This window comes from Anarhichas minor, unplaced genomic scaffold (genome assembly GCF_050575085.1).
Source record: "Anarhichas minor isolate MPS153535 unplaced genomic scaffold, ASM5057508v1 ptg000136l, whole genome shotgun sequence".
Lineage (NCBI taxonomy): Eukaryota > Metazoa > Chordata > Actinopteri > Perciformes > Anarhichadidae > Anarhichas > Anarhichas minor.
The window spans coordinates 11,744,670-11,770,895 of record NW_027466582.1 but is presented as its reverse complement, the minus strand read 5'-3'; the positions used below and the strand labels follow the sequence as shown (position 1 = coordinate 11,770,895).

At 40.0% G+C, this 26,226-nt stretch overlaps 1 protein-coding gene across 2 annotated transcripts in view; it reads left to right on the top strand.

Annotated features, from left to right (window-relative positions):
• Positions 1 to 26,226, top strand: part of LOC142941981 (regulator of G-protein signaling 6-like) — a 61,970-nt gene that overhangs the window by 22,535 nt on the left and 13,209 nt on the right. For both annotated transcript variants that reach the window (XM_076084113.1, XM_076084112.1), the window contains exons 2-5: positions 20,542 to 20,638; positions 22,311 to 22,361; positions 23,391 to 23,497; positions 25,567 to 25,618. In XM_076084113.1, the coding sequence (XP_075940228.1) occupies positions 20,542 to 20,638; positions 22,311 to 22,361; positions 23,391 to 23,497; positions 25,567 to 25,618 (307 nt within the window). The remainder of the gene's footprint in view (positions 1 to 20,541; positions 20,639 to 22,310; positions 22,362 to 23,390; positions 23,498 to 25,566; positions 25,619 to 26,226) is intronic.

Here is a 26,226-nt window from a genome sequence, read left to right as displayed (position 1 = left end):
AATAATAATATTAAAATCTGTCTACTCTGTTCTTTTGAACATCAGTGAGAGTATTTTCGATGATTGAGCAGCAAGTTTCACTGAGTCGAGATGCACAATTATTTTACAACGATAGAGCACCTTTTTAAAATATATCATTCATCTCCTCTGCGTAGTCATTATTGTTTAGCACCCAGACAATGAAGCCTTTGACAGGCCATTTCAGCACATCTGCAATCAGAGTCTGGAAAAAAATTGACTGCTGTAATTGTGCAAACACTTCCCTTTCAGTGTGTTTTATCTCAGTCTAGCTGCTGACTGCTGTGATGGAGATGGAGTGGCTCCAGCTTTCTTTTATTTTTCTTCACCGACAAACCATCAGTAATTGGCAGGTTGAGATTTTGACAAGGAAACAAAAAGGCAAAAATTCACCGACTACTATCACACATAGCCGGCCGCGAAGCTGCCAGGGTTTGAAAGTGGTTCTGATTAAACTCAATTTTACTTCAATCTGCATACACACAAATGCTGTGAATTTCTCAAAGCATAAATGAAAGACGGAGAAGATGCGAGAAGAGAAAAGGGAGGTCACTCTCATGTGAACCCTGTTCAAAGCAAAGTTTTAGATGCTTGAAATGTTGGCAAGTAATTGGTTTATATATTTGGAGATGGTTACATTGATGTACAGTCATCATAATAGTGTGTTCAAATTAGTCTGATACATTGGACTAAAATTATGTTGTCAAGAAGACCAAATGAAGTCTGTATCTGCACATGCTAATTGGCACACAATGAGTCAAATGAGTTGAATCAATAAATCAAAGTTCACATGTATAAAACTTATATTAATGCACTTTATAAAGGGCTCGACAGGGGCATAGAAATATGGAAATATCAATAATATAAATCTATCAAACACAAGACATTTAAAAAACATTCAAATTGCATTTATAGTACAATGAAAACAAAAACACAAAATTAGAGCCAGCAAATAATAAGTCAAAAATGAGAAAGTGCATTTTTTTTAAAAGTTACAGAATAAAAAGATATGTTGTATCTAATTTATAGGAATGCCACAGTAAACGGTAATGTTTTAAGTCCCAACTCAATGAGCTGACAGTTTCAGCAGACCTTTAGCTATTCAGGAAGCTTGTTCCACAGGTGGGGAGCATGGCAACTAAAAACACTGAATACTGAGTAAACCTGTCTCACATGACCTGAGGGGTCTGGATGCTTCGTAACGTACAAGCAAATACCAGATTTACAAAAGAGCTGATAGACATTTATACGGCTTTTGAAACCTTACAAAAAATGGCATGAATTTGAAAATGTTCCACACTGAACTTGACCTCTTCCCTCACTTCCCCAATCGATCAAATGCTTCCTGGCATGTTTAGGATCAAATTACAGAGCAAACCAGCATCCTGGCTGAGCGTGTGTAGAGGGTTGTAATGTGCAAACATAATTATATTTCTGCCATCGGGTTATCGTGGTATGTTATCTAGAACTCCGCTTTCCTTTGGATCTATTGATGCATCAGTCCTCTAATGGCCACCGTCATCCTAGTTTAATTGCTTCTTGTGTGCGTGTGTGTGCATGCTGCTGTAATGCTTACTGTATGAATACCAACCCCCACAAATACACACAGAATGTGTGTGTGTGTGTGTGTATGTGACTACTAATCCATAGAGACAGGGCCATTTTTCAAAGAGGCTACTTCATCTGAGGTTGACAGCGGTCTAATTAACCCAGATGGCCAAACAACATCTTCAGACTTAACGGCCTTGTGATCTATCGTGCTTCACACCACACTGGCTGTAACATTTGCTTACTAATCAGTGGTCTGGTAAAATCGTTTTGAGTACGCCACTCATTTTTATTACTAGAAAGGTATCTGCCGAACTGGCATGACACTTGGATGCACATGGCCTTCAGAGGATTTGTAAATTGTCTCAGATGGACCCACGGGATGAAGGTGGAGATAGCTGTCAGCATTGGTAGACGGCTTCGACGGCTTTAGGCGCCAAATTATCTTTTTCCTGGTGATTGCCTGAAACATGAGTCTTTATTTAAATATTATATTCATATAATATACAAAGACGGTCACATCACCATACAATATCAAGTCAGATTATCGTAAAAAAAAACAACCTCATCACAATGTAAATGCACAGCCAAACTGCCAGCAAGTACATCACACGCCCACCATCGACAAAAGGTCAAATCGCTACATTACAGGCTATTTAAACAAGTAGAAAAGTAATACTCCCACAATATTCCTGCTGGCAACTACCCATTGGCAGCAGGGATACATTTTGGGCTCTGTCCTGTCCAGCATGAATAATCTTGTCTTCTCTATGCATAATTGATAAATACACCTTTTGAAAGGCCTTGTATGCTCAGCCAATCTACCCCGTAGAAAACTGTGACGGGACAAACATAGCAGGGGTCACAGATCAGTTTCTTTGGCTGGATTCTCCGTCTTCTATCTAATATGACATGCTGGAAAGTAACAGGGGGCAAAGGATTGAGCTTGTTTTTGTGAGCCTAATTCAAGAAAACACAAAGCTCCCACTAAGGGGTATTAAATAGGCTTGAACACACCGCAAAAATCGACTCCTCACAATTCAGTACAGCAACAACCATGGCAGCAAATCTATGGGTTCTGTAACTCAAGTCAGTTTTTCAGCCTAACAGGCTGGGTCACATCCACTGATCTCTAGTCATTGTGTAAAATCGGCTGGGGGAATGAACCATTGAAAAGTTTTATCTAGAAAAAGATTTTCCCAAGCTCGTCATGTGAGACCTCTTAAAATGTTTACCCTCATCAATCATGATGAAATGCTCTTTTGTACTCCTGGGTGGTTGGCAGCAGACATGAACGTCTCTGACTCTTACATTTCATCCATAGAAGCTCTGCCTCAACACGTTACTTTCCATGCGAGGCATTTCAGTGGCTTCAAACGAGCTGTACCAGCAGTGCTCTCAACAGAGTGCGATTTCATGTTGATGTCACTGCCCTGTATGTGGTTTATCACCTCGTTAACAGGGCCAACGGTTCAGTTTTCTGACATTAGCTGAATCATGATGGCCTTTAACAGTTCTAAGAAGTGACTAGAGGTCTCCCACGGCTCTACTTTATCACTTGACACCTTTAAATATCATCACAGACTAATGGGCCCCCTGCTCAGTGGCGAAACGATGGCTGTGAGTATGTGTTGTGTGCATGCATGTATCTTATGAAAGGTTAAAGGACTTACCGGAGCTTAAAAAGTCGGATTTGTTTAATAATATCATGTTTTTTGGAATTACGATTGGTCATATTGTCAGGACACGCGTTGAAACAGAATTGAGATGACTGCAGCTGTATGAGAAACTGTATGCATGTGTGCGCTTATGCAGTATGGATGCTTTCTCCCCCGTGCACGCAAGTCTTTGCACCCAAGAGTAAATTATTGATAGTTTGGCAAGTGAGTGAAATTACTCTCATCCATCTGCTGAGATGAGTTCAATATTGCGTTCAATTCCGGATCCTTGGAACTGAGATGAAGAGGGGTTTTGCTGCTTGCTGCTGGTTGGCAACATTGCCAAGTCTCTCTTTTTGTCATTCTTCCTTTCTCCACACTTCACTTCCCAGTCCTTCTGTACATTTTCATTCATGCCTTTATTTTGACACTGTCATGCTGTCAGAAAATGCTTTACACAGCAACAAATGGACGATGTGTGTGTACGTTCGCGTCAGAGAGATTGAAAGTGTGTGTGTGTGTGTGTGTGTGTGTGCGTGTTATCTCTCTCCTGGCTGCCCTGAGGAATAACTGTCCTGAGTTCCTAGTGCTTGGTAATGGCATGCTGCTATCTCCCTCCACGCTGCGCTGAAAAGAAATTACTTTCCAACATTATGGCTTTCCTTGACTGCTCAAGCCGGATTCAGGAGAAATAAATGGAGCCTCATCTACGACACTTGACATTCCAGCCAATTTCTATTTTCATTAAGTGACTTTTTTTTATGGCATTTTGGCTTCTTTTGGGAGAGCAACAAAAAATGTAAACGGTAGTATACATGCTGATTTCACTAGACAACCCTCACTCTGTAAATATGTAAATCACAGACTTTAATTTTTCAGCCCTTCTGCCATATCCTCACTAAACTTCCCAGCTCTTTTTCGTAATGACTTTTCAAATTTGATGAGTGGAGTATAGCCGGTTTTCTAGTTCAGTTTGAGTATGGCATAATGACTACATTATCGCTTAACCACAGTTAATTTCAGCATAGCTTGCTTATGAGTGGCCAGGGGCTTGACTGGCCCTTAGGGAAGCTCAGCTAAAGTGATACTGCAGTCTGAACTGCTGCTTCATTGGACCATGAGAGGTTTCAAAAATTGCAGTGTTCTCTGGTGCTTTCAAGTCAAAATGAACCATCACGATGACCTCTTTCTCTCCCTGTTATACACTTCGTGTCTGGCTGTGTTGCGCATCCCCGAGCCCCACTCACTTGTTCATTTGCAGAGGGTTTTCTCCATCATCATTTGTCAAAGCATGCACTCGTATGCTCCCCTGCCTAAGGGCTCTCAAGAATGGCATAAAAGCAGTGGCAGCCCGGGACCCGACAATCTTCACAATGGCAAAACACAATGGAAACATTAATTTCTGAGGTATGACAGCAAAAAAGGATCTGGCTCTGAGATGGGGCCAGGATGAATAGGCCTGTCCTGGGCCCTGGGAGGATACAGAAGGCTGAAAGAGCGATATATGGCTCCCCCACTATCTTCCTGGCCAGCAGCTCCCGGGGGGGCCATCACAGCAAACGATGACACTCCTCGATACAAGGCTGAAATATCTCTCCACAGAGCTGGGGGAAACATGTGCTGTGGTTGTTGCACCTTGAATACTAACAAATTAATTGTCTTTTGGTAATTCGTTCCATGTTTTCTGTCATCCCTGGCAGATAAAGCTGTCTGCTCTCCGTTTTGGTTAAAAGGCTATATGGATCCTTTTTTGTCACGTTGCAAAAAATCATAGTGGCATTTAGTATTTCATGCCAGGTGAGTGTTTTATGTTGGAGGTAAGGGCCCTCTGGTCCTAGATAAAGGCAGTGTCGGACCATATTGGTTCAAATGAATGGAGCCAGTAGATCCTGAGCAGACGACAACGTTGATAAATGGCTCCCCCTACTCAGATCTATGTCCCTGAGAAATCCAAGTCCTTGCTCTGGAGTGTGTGAAACCTCAAGAGACACGAGTCCTGCGGGTTAAGATGCATAACTGCCATGTTTAGGTAGTGTAGATGGAAGATATTGATGGAACTGCCCCATCAGGCGACATTTATACCGATGGTTCTTAAAGGCAAAGGTTAAATAATTATTGATTTATAATTTGGACATTTTCTCTACATTGCTTTCAATGAGTTGGTAATTTGTCTTTTTAGCCATGCTAGCAGTGTCACTTCTGGGATTGCTCTATCGATCTGCCCACTACTTTGGTCCAGACTAAAATACCTCCACGTTGCCATAGAGTTTTGTAGAGATATCCATGCACCCCAGATGATGAACCCCACTGACTCTGATGATCTCTAAACTTTTCATTAAGCACTATCAGGAGCTCATTTCAACATTTTTGACCGACAAAAGCAGTCTCTGTGATATCCGATATACATATTTACATCCTCATTAACTAGAGTTAAGCCTGTATGAGTCAAAGTGAAGAAAATTTAACTTTTTTCTGATATAAATCTTGAAATTGTTTCTATTTTCTTAACTTGACTTCTACAGCCTTGTTTCGAGTCACTGACTCCTGCTTTGAGGAAAATTCCCGAAAGAGGTGAAACTGTATCTTGAAGAGAAACTATGCAACACAACTATTGTTAGAATTTGTAATCAAGACAAACAAAGTTGTACAACTGACTTGAGACTAAATGACCCTTTAGTATCACCACCCTATGCTAGTAGCTTAATATATGTGAAGAATTTAAGAATACACATGATAATGAATAACTTTTTGGGAAGGACATTTTTCACTGTGGGGTTTTAATTCAAAGCACTTGGGATTTAAGAAAAATAAATCCTTTGCGGACGTTATGGCTCTATTTCAGTTGGAGTATGAAAGAGAGCTCACTCTCCACTTTAATTGGACCTCTGAGGATGTTTAGTCGACGGCATGCTTTGTTGTTGAATCTGTTGGGGGAGCCACACTATCACTAACTCAGACCTGCAGTCTCTCTCGAATGATCACAGGCTTCATTGTCATTTTATCTCCCTTGACACTGTTGTGGAATATTTCTTATGACTAGTCGGGAGAAGAAAGTTGAGGTTTTCTATCAATATAAAGTAAAACAGAGTTTTGATGAACGATCAAGGTTTATAAAGTCAATTTATTTGCTTGCAAGCAAAGAGAACAGTCTCACAGACACATCGCCGTCATCTGGGAGAGTGCTCTACTTAACAGTCAGAATGCATGGACTTTTATGCTCAGACAGCTTCCTGTTATCTGCTTAGCTAACAAGAATACACAAAGAACACAACAAAAGGCAGGTCATCCTTCGAGCCTTAGTATATCATTTAAGACAGGCAGGAAGATGCTTTTATCTCCTGTTTACAAATCCCTTTTGTTCACAGTTTGCCTTACAATAATCAGTTTAAACTCACAACAGATGCTTCCTTTGAAGTCACTGTGACAACATAAAAATGACCATTTGCAGAGACAGAACAGACATTCTTTACCCTCACCCATCCCATCTGCATGCAAAGGTCTACGCCTTTACAACTTCAGATAACACGTCATCAAAGGAAGTCAAAAGTATTTCAAACAGAGGATCTCTGTTAATCAAGGCCTCTCTGTGTCTCTGTCTTACGAAGAGTAAACAAAAACAGTGCACAATGATAACAGATAACAAGACACCTGGATACTAAACTAATTAAAGTCATCTGCTGAAACTACAGTTTGGTGTCTGCTCTTTTAGGACTTACATTCCTTAAACCTTCACATGACACTATGACATATTTTCCCATTACAACACAAATCCACACACACACACACGCTCTTTTAACATTACTCTGATAGTCCATTATTAGCAGGTAGTGCATGTCACACAACAACTGCATTGCCATTGGTTATGAACAGCAAAAATCCATACAATTTCTTAATTCAACTTTTGACTTTCACTGATAAAAGACTAGTGTGAGTTGTTATATTTTTGTGGATATTTAAAACTGTGATTCATGGAGAAGACTGATTTAGACTGATTCAGCGACGAGATTAAATTAGAAACATAAATCAATTACAGACGCGTCCCTAAAGGCATTCAGGCTTTGTGAAATCACAGCTTTTAGCCTGAATTTCTTCTCTGGTCCCTAATCGCCTCACAGCACCGGTTCATTTGAACAACGCAGAGCTGAAAATTGACACTGAGAAGATTATAGCCTGTACACAGAAGACCACAGGTATGCAGAATATTTTTGAATACCCTCAGCTTTTTCTCAAGATCCATAGCAGGGATGTGATGTAAAAGATCAGCTCCTGCGATCACTGAGAATAGTGTCTAACAGATGGTGTAAAGACTTCAAATTCACACCAGCTGTTTTGCCCCAGCGTCTTCCGCCGCCTTGTGAGAGGTGGCCAAGGAGCCATGAAAATGTTCACTGTTTCTTCTACATATTCTTCAGTGCTTGGACAGGTGACTGAACAAGAAATACTGCAGGGATAATGCATGAGAGCGAAGAAGAGAAATAAAAGTAAAAGAGAGTACTTCTCCTTCAGAGCTATTAGAGTCTCAGCCGTTTATCAAAGACGAGGCCGGGCCTTTGGTCTGTTTCTCAGATCCCCGTCTCCCTTGTTGTGGTCAGAAACAGCCTATGAACTGCTCTCCAGGGTGGGAGGGTGAGGTGCCATGGCCATCGACACCCCACACATCCTCCTCTTTTATCCTGCAAATGAGCTCTGATCAGGTCCAATCTGAATGACATCCGAGAGAACAGAGCCCCACCACATGTCCCTGACTGCTCTGTCACCCACTGATTAATGGGAATAGGAAATGATCGGTGCATCGGATTGGTGCACTTGCAGCCAGGGTTTTAGTTGTGTGTGATTTAATTGAGTTTTTTAAAAACAAAAATCAAGGTTATAGGTGTGAGTGTGTTTTTTATAGAAAAAAAACCTGTCTGATTCTCTGTAATTGCACGCATAAGGTATTTACGACAGTCTAAGACTTATTGTAATCATATTGATCAATTCTGATTCTTTTGTCATGTTATATGACAGGAACGTCTCATATCACTTTATGTAGCAACAGCTGTTATGTGTTTAACAAGTCTACACACGAGGAGCTCTGAGGCTGTGGGCTTCTTATAAGCACAACCATGAGCTAAACGATGACAATGTTAACTTGTTAATCTTAAGCAGGTAATGTTAACCAGGTTCAACCTCATAGTTTAGCGTGTTTGCAGACGAACGTTTGCTAATTGGCGCTAAACGTAAAGTACAGCTGAGGCTGATGGGAATGTCATTACTTTTGCAGGTATTTGGTCATAAACCAAAGTACTGGACAAATTTAAATTCTGAACCTATGATGGAAAAATGAAAGGATCACCATCCATACAGCTTTCATTAAATGTCATAACAATCCATCTAATCGTAACATCGTCAACCAATGATAAATGATAAATAAAAAGTCAGGTGACCACCAAAGTCTTTGGATTCATCTTCTGGGACCATGGATACCTGAACCAAATTTCATGGCAATCCATCTAATAGTTGTTGACGACTGACTTTGCCATCCCTAGAGCCATGTGTTTAGTTATAAGGATTTTACAGAAGCTGAGAGCCATATACACCTTATATTTAGAGCTATTAAGAAGATTTTTACCTGCGTACAACTACAAGTGGAAAAACTGAAACACTACACATTTTACAACATTGCATCTTGAGGGAGACATTGAATGACAGACTTTGACAGACTTTGAAGCTCTAATGAGATCCTCAAAAGTCCTGACATCCTTCGATAAGTGCCATTTCATGTCGAATCCTTGAAGTGTTGGGTAAGATAAACATATTTTAATGAGTACCATTCCAGAGACGTCCACGTTACCCGTCCATGTACAGTGCAGCAGGAGAGCAGTAAATTGCAGGCTAATGGATTTCTCTGACAAATTAAGAATGAACTTGAAATGGGCACAGTCTCATGTATGAAAGGAAAGGCCAAGTGCTTTTCCCCCTTGCAGCCTTTATTTGAATTAAATATACATTTTAAAGACACTTTCGCTATTTCTTACACAGCACAAACTCCTTAAAGAAAATTTTTAAATGGCAATTGTCAATATTATTTACTGTATCCATAGTTTAGGAAACATTGGGTATGTCACACTGGCAGTGTTGCTTTGCCTGTTCTTGTTTTGCAATAATCAAAAACAAATTTTATTCCAAGAACGAGGTCAACTGATTAGGCACAAACTGAGCTCAGAGCTATTCTACCAAAACACAAAAATATGAATTTTCTCTGTGGTCTGGATAATTTTACTGTGCATCTGTGGGAGCAAAAATTATATGATGATAATAAAATGGTCATTTTTATCTTTTGTATATGAGGGCAACATAGGATATCAAAGTAATCACAATCGCTGCAGGCAAGCTGGACTCCTATGGGTGATCAGAAAGAATAGAAAAGAACCAGCCTCCTGTGATGATTGCTCACTCTCTGCCAGGTATGGATGTGTCTGGCTTTGAGACGCGAGGTCAGCTCTGTTGGTGTCCCTCGCTGGGAGCAATGAAAACGGATTGATTATTTCCCTGGAAATGTTTGGCGTCAGTTCACATTCTGCTGTCTGTGGCCGCTCGCTTCTCTGCCAGACGGAAAAACTCAAAATCTTCAAGTTGTTTTTTTTTGGAGAACTTTGACATCTCAACATTTTCTGCCCCAGGAATTCATCATTTCCTCTTTGTCTTAACAGCTAAAGTAACCAATGATTTTCTCTGCAGTCCCAACTGACCATTACAGCCTGTTCCTGTCCTGTTCGGTGGCTGATCCAAAGCACACAGTGATAGATGTGAAGAGAACAGACTGGATTATTACAGAGTAGAATTGGATCAGCAGCTATTGAGGTCCTTTATTAATTCCTGAGCTGGTGCAGGAAATGCATAATCAGCTGGGTGTTTTCTCCTGATGGTGTCTATGTTGGTCCACTTGAGGTCCCGGGAGATGGTGGATCCCTGAACCTTCTAGAATGGTGATGGGTGGCGTGGTAGGGGGGCTCCTCCTGAAGTCCACTGTCATCTCCCCAGTTTTATGGGCATTCAGCTCCATGTTCTTCTGACCACATCAGAGGGCCAGCTGAGGCGAGAGCACACATCCCTGCAGGGGCACCAGTACTGATGGTCTGGGTGCTGGATGTGATTCCCGAGCCTCACGTGCTGCCCCCAGTGTGTCAGGAACTGTGTGATCCACTGACTGGTGGAGATTGGTACAGTGAGTCGGGTGAGTTAGGAGCTGAGGAAGTCTTGGGAGTTTTTCTTCCACCACTGACCTACAACGCAGCATATCTTGTTTTTCTTATATTTACTCAGTGGAAGTTTAAAGTAAAACAGTAGCTTTCATCAGTCCTATCAGATCGCAACGTCCATCTTTACCTTTTAAGATGGAGCTTTTAATGAATAGTGACAGTTAATATTTAATGTGGCATGGAGCCGTTTCATCAAGAACAAATGTCTTTGCTTGAATGACAATCGATCTGTCAACAGCTGACACTTGATATGACAGAAATAATAGAGGCTTGTAGGAGAACCCACAGATGTAATACATTAAAACAGACAGAAGTGAGAGATTATGTGAAGCTGTTGAACTACACAGATTATAATTACATTGCATTTAATCCAATATGAAATTAATATTAACAGTGCGTTAGGGGGAATTCTTATGCAAGAGGAACAAATTGGGGGAAATGGGGTCGAACAACATAACCACAGCACATCAGTTGATTTGTTTATAGCTGTGTTGATTGGCGAATGGCGATGTCCTTCAAGAGACGAGGGAAATGAACAAAACATTAGCCAAAGCTTCTGTCTTGAAGCGGCCCTCCATGCACGCGCCGCCCTCCCAACAACAAGATGAGAATTATTTTCAGCATACAAGGAACCACCCAGAAAGGAGTTTTAAAGCTCTCCTGAGGAGTCACTAAATTCCCCTCTGCACTTGAAAGCAGCTGTTTGTCCTTCTGGCACTCCAGCAGGGGCACATTTCCCGTGGCGATGAGTGTCCTTTCCCTGCACTTATCAATATAATTTCATAACTGATATTTCCTGTTTCCAAGACATCAGATACCACTTCCATGTATGCGTATACAATTTGAAAAATATTACTTTACTATTACAAAATATGAAGTCTAAGTAACATACTGATGCCCTGCACACTCACCCAAGAGTTTTCAGTTATGCTGACTTGTGCAAGGTTGAATTTGGATACCACCCCTTTCAATAGAAAAGGTAAAGAGTAAAGAACTTTGTCACACTACATGCCTGTCCTCTTTGCTCTTTTCCAGCCTTCAGTACTCATTTTGTATTCTTTGATGAGGCAGAACAGATTGTAGCGGGCCTTTAAAAACAATGACCTTTAGTGCTTCAAATCCAGGTAATCTTTTGGGTCCGTCTCAAGTCGGGTAGATGGCCTGTCGCCCAGGGCACCTTGTCCTCATTGCAGTTGGTGTCACGTGGCGTCCCAAAGGTGTTAACCATACCATGGGAGGCGAAGGCTTTAATCCCCTGCTCCTCCTGCTACCAAAGTAATAGCAATCTCCCTAACACCCTGATTTGTTCTATTTTCTTTTATAGGCTTTGCTGAATGTTATTGTTGGACATAAAGATAAAACAAAACTGTACAGAATTGACGAACACAAATGTCAGCACTATAGTAAACTGCTTACCTATTTCTATGTATGCAGCCTTCACACTATGAAGATGTTGAGGTTACATGTTATGTTTATGTTTTGAAATCGGGGAGCAAACTTGGAAATACATATTATTATAATTGGCGGTGGGTCTTGGGTCTTCTTCACCACCTAACCACTTGGATGAACCCTCCACTACTTCCCAAATAATGAAATCAACAGCGTTAATGCAAGATATTAATAGCCATGTTAAACTTAAATGAGCTGACACTTTTGATGCTTTCGAATGATACTACCGTACTATTTAGTATGCAAGAGAAATATTTAGTATGTGCCAATACATAGTAAATACATGCAGCGTGCCAAAAATACCAGGAAGTCTTACTGCATCTGACCCAAATCCTCCGTTTAGTGACAGAAGTCATTACATTGTTATGACTAAAAACTACGGTTTTGAGTTTGGCATTTTGGCTGTTGCCATCTAGTTTATTTTGCAACCGAAAATACCCTGCTTCATCCTCTATTTTACTCTAAATAGGACTAAGATGAACTAAATGAACATCATGGTGTATTGTAGAAGACTTGAAACTAGTGATTGAGACGGTAAACTCAATCTCTGTGAGCATATTGGCATACTGTCATTAGTATTTAGCTCAAAGGACCGCCTCACAGAGCAGCTAGCTGATAAACAATGTTTGGAAACATATCTGACAACTTCTAAACAATAATAAACTTATTTTTCTACAAAACATATTCATATAGAGGTCATGATTCATTTTTCAGCAATACTATTTCATCCAGACGCTTGTGTTGAATATTAACAGTAGTTAAGTGTTTTTAAAATAGACTCGGCCACTGTGGTGTGATTTTAGATTATGTTGTCATTTGTTTCATGTTGTTGGAGAAACAATATGATTTGTTTCAGATGAACAAACCAGACTTTTTTTTTATTTTGTCCTCCAGAATCCTGAGCGGCCTTATAGATTGCTCGGGGATGGCATCGGCTGTCAGGCAGAGATGTACTGGCAGTCAACTGTGCCAGAGTCATCCTGTTGTCATTACACTTCCATTAACAGTCACATCAGCCTGCTGCCAGGTGCACTGGGCTGAAACCAGTAAAGACTCATCATCACTGTCACACAGCCATCCTGTCTGACCTTCAGACATAAACCCGTATAATGCAGGCAGGCGGCCGCACCATCTCCAGTCATTACGCCCACTCTGGGTGAATGGCAATTCATTTGGTGTGTGTGAGAGAGACACTGTGTGTTAATGTGTGACTGATGCCCACTAACATACATTTTGGCACGACATTTAATAAGTTCCATGAAACTAATTTGACTTTTGCCAGGTTGACATGCTAATCCTCTTCATGAATATCAAAAAATGCTAATATCCTGCATGATGTATTGGATCTAATACAGGATTACCCGAGTCCTCTTATTGCAGTAGTCGTATGGAAGTGCATGTTCATGAACTGTAAGTGCCCGGACCTTATGAAACAATTTCCATCATCAGGAAGATTCATTATCACATCCTTATTATGGCACACTTTGACAAAAGGTCGAGATATTATAACTTTAGCCTCTTTGTGTTACTGAGAACATGTGCAAAGGATATATTTATTTTTTTATAGCATAAAGCTCCCGAGGATATGTTAATTAGGGAACTATAATACAGTGTGAAAAAAGGGAGTCATACACGGCAACACCACCGGCAAAAAAAACATACCTGATGGAATCATAATATTTACACTCGGGACTATACGTTGCACCTTAGAGTATTATTATTATTGTGAGGACACAACACTTCTCACATGACTGTAATCTTTCTCCTCTATGGCTGTAAAGAGTCAGTCTGACCTTTAGCCAAATCAAGCCGCATATTAGTTTCAGCTGAACTTGTAATGTAATGAATTTGTGCATTAATTAAACAAGGACTGTGGATTTTGTCTCCCATCTACGTTGGAATCGCTTTAGGAAGAGATTTCTATACTGTATGGACAAACCAATAGCTTTGTCAGCGGGAACAGTTATTGATTCAACTTAATATTTAAAATATTGAACATAGTCTGTCAAGTTCAGTGAACTTAGGGTGTTGAACATTTTTAAAACTTATAATACAACTTTCAACTAACCAACTTATGTTCAGTTATAGGTGCTACATTGAAATTCAGAACATTAATATAGCAGGAAAAAACCTTTTTCTGAGGTAATCTGTAGATATTTAATAGTTTTTATGTAAACAGCTCATCCTGGATACTGAGTTTACTGAGACAGGAAGATGTAATAGTGGTGTTTTGTATTTACATGTGGGACAAATGATGGCACGACACAGAAATAAAACAAATGAAATTAATGAAATATTATATTTGTGAAAGCTTGGGGTCGATAACCGACTGCTTTGAGTCCATGCAAATCTCATCAATTAATTTTGAGCAGGACTGTTTGTTTTTGTCACCACTTCGTCTAGTTTTCATTATAACGCTGCACATCATCATTTGTATCTCTTTGCCTGCTTTATAATTGCACATGTTGTTGCCCCACAGCAAGTTGAGTAATATAAAGTCTTTCACAAAGATAATTTCTTAATAAATATTTATGCTCATTATTCTCTCAGAATTTAGTCCAGAGCTTCAGGGTTTAAAATGTTTCACCACCAAGATGACCCTAGTTCACTGATTTACAATTGAGACAGTGATCTTATGTAACACTAACAGGGGGAATCTGGACTTTTCTTATCTAAGATCCTGTCTCAAAGTTTATTGGAGGGTATTAGAACTATGTATTGCAATTTTTGACAAGAAAATCATACCCAAAGATTCCCTGTTTCAATTAGTCTAGTATAAACTATATACAACACATTCATTAGCTGGATTATTACTATAAGGGTCTCAAATTATAATACAGCAGTATATTACATGATCTTATATTACACTGGGACTATAATGGAAATAATAATAATAGCAGGGTCATAATGTTTCAATATACATTTGTGATTCCTTAAAATACCTAGTGAAAACATAGTGTTATGTTGTTCTGGGAGAAACCCAGACTTTTATTCTTAGACCATTGCAAATAAGCTTCCAATGCTATAATGCTTCATATCAATATGGGATACCAGAATACAGGATAGATGGATATAATTAAAATGCAAAAAAAGGAGAGTTATCCCCCAGAATGAGCCCCTGGCAGTCTAATCTTAGCCTGATTGTGATCTGCTCTTCAAAGATCCATGTGATATCTGTAGCGGTGCAGCAGCTGTGGGATTCAGGCACTGTAGGGGAGGAAAGTTGCCCTACTGACAGAAGAGCCTGGTCTCAGAAGAAACGGTTACCCAAGATGACACATACAGCATTCATACACCTACACACACACACACATTCCAGCACACACCAAAGCGTCTATACATACCTCATTCCACACACTACTCACTCCACTGTTGTCTCTAAACATACAGAGCCTGGGGTACAACTACAGAGACATATTGCTTCAGCTCGATCACCATCTGATACTGCAGCATTGTGCTATTGAACCAGGACCAAACAAGGGCTATAGTATAAAACCACGACTGGAACATGCACCACCGATTCTTAGATTAAACTATGGCTGAAACACTCTATTTAACTAGAGCTAAAATACCAGTGAATAGTCAACCAATTTAGAGGTAACACACTTGTGATTTCGACAACAGTGAATTTCAAACATCATAGTGTTTCAGGGTGGATCCGACAGCGACCACCACTGCTGTTGTGACAAGCTTGAACATCATTGTGGCCACCCACAAAATGAGCTGGGATTTCAGGATTCATTTATCTGGTTGATAACAAACATATTAAATCGGTTGTGTATTGGCACTTTTATTGCCACCTTCCCAAACATCTTTATGTTTGGGAACACCATATTATAAGAGCTTCTACTGAAATGAGCTGCTTTCCATTTCAAGGGATCATAATGAAGTTATTTTTAGTGACAAATTAAATGTTGGGAAAGTTTGTTGAGTTTGTGGTGATACAAAATTACAGCATGCTGGCCGACTGGGACGTGTAGATAATGAGCCTCCGCAGACTCATTGTGTCAGATTATATATGAGGAATATGTGCATGATATTGACCTAAAATGCAGATTGAGTTTCTTTGAATCTATTTTACACCCACAAGTTGAGCCAAAATCTGGCTTCCTGTCACTGGATCTGTAATTTAATTGTATGGCTACTTTTAACCATTTACAGTATTTAGATGAAATCTGATAAGCTTCATTCATGGACATAACACACATTTGTTATTGGAGATATTCATGGTATAGTGTTGCTAATGACACATCCTTGATTGTCATAGGTCAACTTTCATCATGCTCCAGGTTATTTTAGAGCAAAACGCCCATGGAGCTGGCAGGGAGACGTGCATATTGCCACCATCAATAGATCTAAGGTCAGTCATTTGCACTAGTCAGTTGTTTACCTGCAGCATTCTTGGCAGGGTGAAAGTGCAACCTTGCATGTTGCTTTATGTTCAATACATTTCATTACAACCCTGAAGCCCACTCACAACATATACTTACGTCAGAGGACTCTGTATGTATTTGAAGCGTATTATTATTTCATTGGATTTGGGATTATTGCAGAAAATAAACTCTGTGGCAAAACAAACTTGTAATAGTTTTGTTTCACAAATGAACACCACTTTTATGATACATATTTTTTTTTAAAGAATGATAGCAATCGTCAGAAGTTAAAAAAAACAAAAAACACTTACTTTGAATGAGGGAATGGCAAGTGCAGAAATATGCATTTTCAGGTTATCTGACTCATTCCTGCAACTCTCTGCTGCACTCAGCAGAGAGTTCCTCTTCCTGGGTGTGGGTTAACCCCGCCCCCTACAATTAAGCCACACCCACCCCCAATCGTTCATGAACATGCATGCACGGGAGGATATCTGCAAGTACAGTACGTGGTTGCAGCTAATATAACATTATTAATATGTGCATGACATTTTCAAGAAACTATCTGTTTGGGTGGCTATCAGCTAATTATTTCACCCTTCTTCTCACATCTCCTTTTTGCTTTTGTTGTCACTTGACTTTCTGTCTGAGCGTTCCTTATCAGTATGCAAGTGCCACTTAAAGCACAGATGACCATGTTGCAATCAGTGTGTTGTTTCAGCACTTGATTGTGAGGGATCTTGTGAAGGTCATATATAGATGTGCTATATCATTTCTGGAAGGAGTTAAATCAGCGAATGGTCTCGTATGACTCGTCTGATCACATACCTTGCCTCCCCAGGAATCTAAATGAATCAGTTCATGGAGTGCAATGCTGCTCTCCAAGGTATATATTAAATATGACCATCAGTCATCAATTTGAAACCTTACAGCCGATAAAAAAGAAAAGAAAAAAAGACTGACACTGTTACCATGCATGGTTGAGACTTATGATACATCATTTGAAGAGTGATTTAATGCATCAAAAGTAAATGTTCTACACCTTAAAAAATGATCTGAAGCATCAATGCATCGTAAGGACGTTAGGCCTGTCACAGTGTGGAAGGCTTGGAGCTGCATGGTTCCAACGAGGTAATTTTCTTTCTTTTCTCTCAAAGTACGTTACCCAGGTATCCCTGCGCAGACATCCTCTGGGCCATAGCTGGCATTTTCTCTCTCAGCAGGATGTATGTCTGCTTCAGTATATACACTGTGATGGCCTTTTCTGTCTCCTCTCCAAAGATCCAGAGATTTCTCTTTGTGTAAAGAAAAGCTAATTGCAGCTGTTTCATGGTCAGGAATTCACAAGGTGGGGGGGTATTATTTTAGAGTAAGTGTACTTTATTGGCCTCATCTGTATGCATTTGGGATGTGCATGCCAGGTTGTGGGTCCAGCTGAGAGTTATTGTGGCCTTTTCCCATGAGTCCACGTGGCTACTGAGAATGTATTAGCCCACTTTCATTCTGAAAAGGGTTTTGGATTTTGAATTTATTTAATTTACAACACGGTGGTATTTTAATCCAAGTAAAGCATTTGAATACTTCCTTCACCTTCAATGGCTTCAATGTTTTCTAAAGACGAAGCTTACCCTTGCCATAATATCAGTTTGAAAGAATATTGTGCTTATTTGTGCCTCCCTACACTTCAGTATGCATCAGATGCTTCTTTCTGTCTTGCATAAGGCTCTAGTAGGAATGATGCCCACTCAAACAATAAACAGATTACTGAGACAATGGCATCAGCATCACTGGTGAGGCCATCTTGCTGCCCAAGGGCATCGTTAAACCACAATCAACAGCATAGCCTGTGTCACTCTTAATAAGCCCACCTGTCTGCCAAACTGCTTGCCAGCCCACTAGCTGGTCCATGCTAAGCTCATGACGCTAATGCTGTAATCAGGCAGCTCACTGCCCCACGGGGAGTTGAATCGAGTGGCTCACAATAAGTCTGATGAAGTATGTTCCCACTGGATTGCACAAAAAGACAAGACAGAAACACAAACACACAGGCACACTCGCACATCCCATTAACAGGGGAATACAGATGCGTTCAGGTACCTTGTGTAACTTTAAAGTGATTCTTCAGATATTTTTGATTGTTTCTCAGTTTCTGCTCAGCGATTGTTGCTGTGGCGATTTTTTTTTTTTTACCCTGCTGTTGTAGTCTGTAATAATCCTGTAGTGATTACCCGTTTTGATTGGTTGGGCAGGAGTGAATTGTTCGTGACAGCGGAAGCCATTAAAGTCATTCTAGCAGCTGTCCCCACACATCATCAAGGTCTAGTTAGAATTGTATTATTATATTGATTCTGATGTGTAGAACCGAAGCTGCCCGCCGTGCCCTAGCTTATGGCAGACAGCCGGCAGCAGTTTCTTTCAACAAAAGAGAGGAACAGGGTGACAAAAGACTGATGGACAGAGATGTGAAAACAGAAGGCTTGTCAGTTTGAATGCTGGCTATGAACGTCTAGTTTTTGAGGTGAATGAGATGTGCCTTTCCTGTATTTGTGTCCCTGAGCATTGCTTAAACTCTTAGCTGAGGATACAGACTGGAAGCTGAGGGAAACAAACAGTCTATTAATAGTTTGTTTTTAAGAAGCATCTTAATTTCTCTTCTGTTCTCTCGCCCTCATCCTGCATTTCCTCATTGAGGTTCCTCTGCTGTACATATTCACACGTTCTTAGTGAAATGATCAAGCTTCTAAATATGAAGCAGTTAGAACAAGATACTTTTTTGTATTCTAGGACATATGATGCAATTATATTGCAGGGCACTCATAAGATCAAAAATCAGCAAAGCATAATATAAGCAATGTTTGATCATTTAAAGTCTGTCTAAGAGATCTCAAAATAGTTTTACAGTATAGGATGTGTAGTATGTTGTGTCTATCTGAAGCACTGTACATTAAGTAGAGTGTACTTTGACACAGTGTGGGTGTCTGCGAGAATTGTACTCCACCGACAGCTAGATGATGAATATACTCACGAAGCTAAAAGAGTCAAGAAAATGCACACAGCATGAGGACCCTGTCACCTGCAAAATCACGTTTGGGGGAAAAGTAATTTCTACTGAATTAGGGTCGCAGTTTTAAACAGTTTAAAACATGTGGTTAACGCTGTAAATTGAAATAAATCCAAACATTGATCACTACAAAACTGCTTCATTATTTTTCGTACAAAACATCGTGGTTTGGCTTAAGATGAGTTCTGAATTGAAACAAAACAAAAACACAACAAAGTGTTTATGTTAAGGCAACATGTGGGTGTGCTGTATGTGCAGTACAATACACTGTATGCTCTAGAAGTATAGGAAGTCAAGTGTTTTTTCTTTTCTCTACATCCATGACTGTGAATCATGTGCATCTTTAAAAACCCTCTCGTTCTTTTTATAGAAGTGCTGAATGCTGTGGTAGTTTTGAGTAAGCTGTCTCTAAAGCGACCAACTTATCACATCCCACTCACTGACACAAACAAGAAAGCATCTGTGCAGAGAGGGGGTGTCAACAGTGCAATCAAAACGACAGATCTGACTACTACAGTGCAAAGTGGGCGTTGTTTTGTTTAATATCTCTACAGTTGTGATAAAGGGCCAATGGCACGTGCTGATCTAGCAGAACGTCCATCTTCTGCTTATATCAAATGATTTCCTGTGACTCAGTTTTGAGATTCCCTCCCACTTCATGCTGTTGTAGCAATTATGACCATGTACAGTAACCTGATTACAGCCTTTTTTTACTTTGCATGTTTAAAGGCCCCATGAAATGGGATTGTTACTTCCTTTAATATGATTTATTTACTTATAAAACAAGATTATGGGGCGGGATATTAGAGTGACTGATCGATCAATGAGAAATGAGTGATGTAGATAAGGAGAACACACTAGTGCAGCATGAGCTCACCACTCCAAATTAATTGTTTTCCGGCAGCAATTTTCCAGGAGGTTCAAGTGCTTATTTCATAGCATGTAAAAACATTAGCATGGTTAAATTAATCAAAGGCCTTGGTACATCAGAAACTCTGAAAGCTTTGTTTCTGTTTGTGCTTAAATGAAGCACCCAGATTTTGTGCTGTGTCTAATTTCACAGGCAGCTCCTTTTTAACAGGTCAGCTTATAAATGTGTTTTTCACTCTTAATTAACTTGTTTTTTTAACTGTATCTGCTTTTCGCTTTTTGTCTTTGTCCCCCTTTTTGTCCTCTTTGCCGGCCATCCCCTGCAGATTGAAGACATTGTCACTCTCATCCAGGATGAAACGGAGGGCGTGCCCATCAGAACCGTGAAAAGTTTCATGACCAAAATCCCCAGCGTTGTTACAGGTAAGAAGAGAGAGTAAGAGATGTCACTGTGCAAACACTGTTCCAAGTGAGAAAGTCAAAAGGGGGGCCCTGAGGAGACCATCCACCCAATCCTCTTTGTGGATCCTGGTTTTAGGGTTAGGTTGTTAAGTGAATTACATCTTGAAATAAGGTGGATACATTATTCTAAAACAAGTCCTAAACCCTAACCTACAAACTGTTTGTTTGTTATTGCCGTCAAAAATATTTATTAGTTTTTGATCAAACAAGCGATGCTGCTGTTTTTCTGGTTAGGATAGTCTCCCAAAAGTTCTATTTGCTATTGGATTATGTATATTTACTTTTGTCAGGGAACCACTTCCTGTTAACTTGCAATATCTCTCCATCTCTCTTCTAACATGGATGGATCGATATACATACATGTGTGTGTTGTGGCTGCATTTCATTCTGGTTCTGTTTCGGCTGCTGCTCCGTTTCTTCAGCAGTGGCTCACTGGAGAATAGCTGAAGGGAAAGTAGGAGGACATTATATGATTAAATGTTTGAAAGTGCGAGTGTGGAAGCGTAGAGAGTAATGCTGTTGTCCTACTGTCAATGTGCCCTTAAGCAAGGCAATCAGCATCCAACTGCTTCAGTAGAGCTGGGACTCTAGGTGTCAATGTCTTGAACTGCATTATTAGGAAACATGCGCATGACATTTCAAATAGAAAAATAACAACATTATGAGCCACTTGTACCTGTCAGGTGGGGATTGAAGTCGGCCACCTTGCCTGCTGGCTGTTGTTGCTTCGATTGATAATCTAAATCACTTTAAAGTCTGGAGCGACAGTGGGAGGCTTTGACTCACCCCTAACAAATGATGGAAACAAAGAAAGGCCATTAACATTCTTCTTCTTCACTGTCTCAGTCCTTGCACTTATGGAAAATGCATTACCCCAGTTTGCCATAAGCAGAGCATATCAATAAACACAATTACTACAGCAGCGGATGGATGTGCAGAACAGCAGCTCAAATGTTTGTAGATGAGTGCCGAGGGCAAGGAAACTAATGAATGGTGAAGAATTAAACGCCGCCTTCCTCGGGACTCAGAGAAAGCAGAGGGGGAAAAGCACAGATGAGATGAAAGTCTATCTCCTCCGACAAAAAAAACTTTTTAGTATCTTAACCCAGTGTCAGTGGGGAGAGATCATTTTAAATTTGAGCAGTGTGAGACTTGTCTTGGTTGATGTATCTGTTTCAAGACCAACTGCTTGAGATGAAGCGGTCAGAATATTTATTTCCTCTTCATCGGGTTCTCTTATTTTGAAACTGTTTCTTTAATTTAGCTTGCAGTTATATTTATCAAATTTTAAATATTTATTATCCTCTATTACACATCATTTCAAATGCAGTTTTTGAGTTTATCATGGCCTTTCTTGCTTTTAATTTAATTTAATTTAATTAATCTTGTCTTATTCCATTAATTTTTTGGTTTTTGAAGGGGATAAGTAATGGAAAAGACTATTTATACATTTACATTTAGTCCCAAATGTGGTTCAAATGAGTCGGGATGAAAAAAATCCCTTTTCTTTTCTCATCCTTTTCTCACTCTACCCCATTTCCTTCTATTTCTTAAATCACGCCCCATCTCTACCAGATGTGTGTCCATACACTGTACAACCATCATTTGTCTTTCTCTGTCTGACCTGATTCAGGTACAGATATTGTACAGTGGCTGATGAAGAACCTGTCCATTGAGGATCCAGGTAAGTGTTGACAAATGATACAAGACTGCAGTGCTAGTGTCAGCACTACAGGCCTTTATTCACTAAAAGGCACTTCAATATTGTAAGAAGTATACATAGAAACCTACTGGGTGCAGCGCTTCCCAATTTTTAATGACAATTAATATGAAAGCATGAGTTCTATGTATATATGATGTATATTTATTGTAATGTTGAGCTCTTTCTTGAAATGGCTAGATAACAGGAGGCTGGAGTTTAGGCAGGAGTTTGTCACAGCGGTCCAGTTTATGGAAGGTCAGACACAGTGTGTGGGTAGGCACTGCAGGTCTTACAGGAACAATCCGTTAAATGTTATCTTTTCAGAAACATAAATACGGGTATGTTAGAAATGAATAGAATATCTTTGCAGTTTGCCTTCCAGTTTATCTTAAGAAACTCAAACATTATCAACAGATTACGTTATCCACAAGGTAAAACAGGCAAAAACAACAGAATGAGCAAGGAAATAGGGAAACGCAGGATTTAACAAAAAAATGGCTCGATGTTGTTATGAATTTGTTGTTTCGTTGAGCTGACCTGAGGCATGGTGGTGGGAGAGCAGTGTTTATTGTTGGTGCAATAGCCCACAGCCTGGACTGAGTCAATCACTGAGTCATCCTCAGTCAAACCACCTCAGTGCTGCATCCTATAGCTGAAATGCAATTTAAATTCAAAAGAATACAACAGGCTGTGGAAGATGGCAAACTGTTATCAAAAACTTTGAATGCAGACACTGTGTGACATTTAATGCCATAACACTTTAGAAAATGCTATTCTGAAGATTGTTGTATTTGGCAACTGCTTCACTTTCCCCCCTAAAACATCACTTTCACGAGTGTCTACTTTGATTGCATTGTCTTAATATTGCTACCACTGAGTTCATTCCATCCGAGTAGATAGATATATATATATATATATATATATATATATATATATTCCCTTACGAGTGACTTTCTGAGACTAGTACTGAGGAACCCACAGTGATCAGCACTCGTTCTCTTCCTGTCACAGCTGAGGCCATGCACGTCGGGAGTCTCATTGCAGCTCAGGGGTACTTCTTCCCTATCTCAGACCACGTCCTCTCCCTCAAAGACGACGGCGCTTTCTACCGCTTTCAGGTGAGCAGGAGAATCACGAGACGATGAAGACACGGAGGAAGGCTGCGGCAGGCAGATGTGGCTACTTCTACATGTTCTCTATATTTAAACACCGTGCAGTAAAGAGAGTTCTGTGAACATTTGCTTCTTGGTGTGTCTTGGGTTAAGAGGGTTACATCGTCTGTTGAGACTCCTGGAATTGGTAATGGACTCTGTTGAACTTCTCCTTTGTCCCCTGATACTGAGTGGAATATCAAATGTTGCCAACAAGGCTGACGTATTGATTTTGAAACATTGTTAAAATTACAATTACATGTATGAGGTCATTGCTGAGAGAACTGAGAAAGTATCTGATTCTGCATTTTGTGACCTCAGATTGAATTTTGAGAGACATCTGCTGGATTAGTTTACAGCTCAAACGGGTAAAGGATTTACTTTACAGTAAATGCACAATATTACGTAGCAGCATTCTAGATTCTCAATGTATAGATTCAACACTCAAAAGTAAGAAAGATGGGACAAGGTCCTCGTAGCGACAGGAAGAACTATCAACTAACTTTAATTCATGACCAAATACCTGAAGAATCAATGACATCCCCATCAGCCCTATATTTTGTGTCTCATGCTAAATGGCAAACGCTAGCATGCTCATGGACATTTCAGCCGGTGAAAAAGAGCTGATAAATGGTTCAAATACACAAAGCCAGGGCCTTCACTAGAATGACATTCTTGGAATTGTGCATTTCCTTCACGTATCGTGAGTAAAAAGCTCGATTTTCTAATAGTGGCTCTTTATTTTAATGGATTACTATTGTTTTCTTCAATAAATGCAAATTGCCTGTGCCTTTCGTAACGGACCTAAGCTCAAACTAATCCTGGATTAGTGTGAGAGATATTGAAAAGTCCAGCGAGGCTAATCTCATTGTGAGGGCGCATACGTTTCATAAAGACCTTAATCAACTGTTGAAGATGACTTGTTCAGCAATGAAATTACAACGCGCAGATCTTGATCTTGATGACAAAAGGCCCCGTCCGTTGTCCACAGCTTCTTCAGTACTATGCTGTGACCCGATTAAAAATGAATGGTGATCTGTTCAAATATTCATCAAGCGGGCGAGGGAAGCAGGTCTGTACTCGGGCTGACTGGGCGGCTACCAAAAGACATGGTGTAGTTGAGTACTGCACTAGAATTAGAGTCTCATTATGGGACAATAAGGAAAGAAAGACATTTTACTGCTCCTTGACTGTTCACAGATAAAACGGTGCCATTAAAGTCACTGATTAACTATATCAGACAGTTTTATCCAGAATTTCCTAATTAAAAACGGGAAACAATGTTTCTACCTTCCTCAGTGGGGAAACAGCAAGGCGGCACACGGTGAGATACGAATGATCTGTGTGTCTTCCTGCTTCCATATTCACTGAGTCTTGTTGGAGGGCTGAGTCTCCACCGGAGCTAGAGGAGCAGTTTAATTAAACGAGACGGCAGTGCACATTACCGTGCTTTGACCTTGGATCTCCTCCTTCAAAGGGAAGTGGAAGAGAAGAAGAGGAGGAGGAAGGCCGTTCCCCATAGTAGAAAAGCTACATAAAGATAATCACCATTCATTAGCATTTCATTTTCCAGGCAAATTAATTGCAAGGCGAAGAGAAACACAGAGGAGGAAAATCAAAAGAATTAACACCCATTAAAAAATCTCTTTTCATTTGAAACAACTAAAGATGGTTTTGAAATTGCGATTCAAAACCCTGCAAGCGATGTCAAATACCAATCCTATCGGCGCCTGCTCCATTGCCTGCTGGCTTCATTATTCAGCTTTCCAATTGTTTATTTTGCAGCTTTCATCGCTACTCACTTTATTGTGTTGCTGCAGTACTCCCACGCCTCTGCTGTACCCCAGGATGCCTCTTACCAAGAGAAACGTTTTAGGAGTCAGCTGTTCTGAATCTGTTCAATACTGATAATGAAAACATTTGTATTGCGATCATGTGCTCTGCTGTGTGTCAGAGACGTAACAACGGTATCATAACTAACCATTGGCTGATCCTCATCTTTTCACTCTCACTTTTTCACTTTGTTTTCCCATCAGGCGCCGTATTTTTGGCCGTCCAACTGTTGGGAGCCTGAGAACACAGACTATGGTAAGAGGGACACATTAACATTTCTTGGGATAAATCGTCCTTATGTATGTATTCCTCTATGTTTTGAAGGATTAATGCTTTTTTTTTTTTAAATCAAATTGATTATCCAAGAATGGTGTTGTAATATAAATACGTAGTACCACTGAATGGCACAAAAGACAACAATACGATATCTGAAGGAGTGTTGATCAGTATCAATGTCTCAACTGTAATATTTCACCGGTACTCTGTCTGTAAATTGAATTCACAGCGCTTTCAAGTGCTTGTGAGGCTAAAGTTGAGTGCATTATCCACACAACACTGTGACATTTACTCCTCTATATTCAGAACTAATAAAGGGATCAATTGGATCCCAAACAGCACTTTTGAAAGTGTTTCCTACAAATCTATCTTCACCAAGCAACATCTTATTAAATAAAGACTGAAAACTAATTATTGTGTAGCTGTAAGTGATTATTTATAGCTCGGCTCCCTCAATGTTAATCTTATCTGCAGAAACAACTATACTGTATAAATAATTCTCAGTTTCTACTTTACATGCACAGTTTTGATAGTGACTACAGCTATGATACGTGGAAAACTAATTATTAATTTACAGTGGGGCTGGA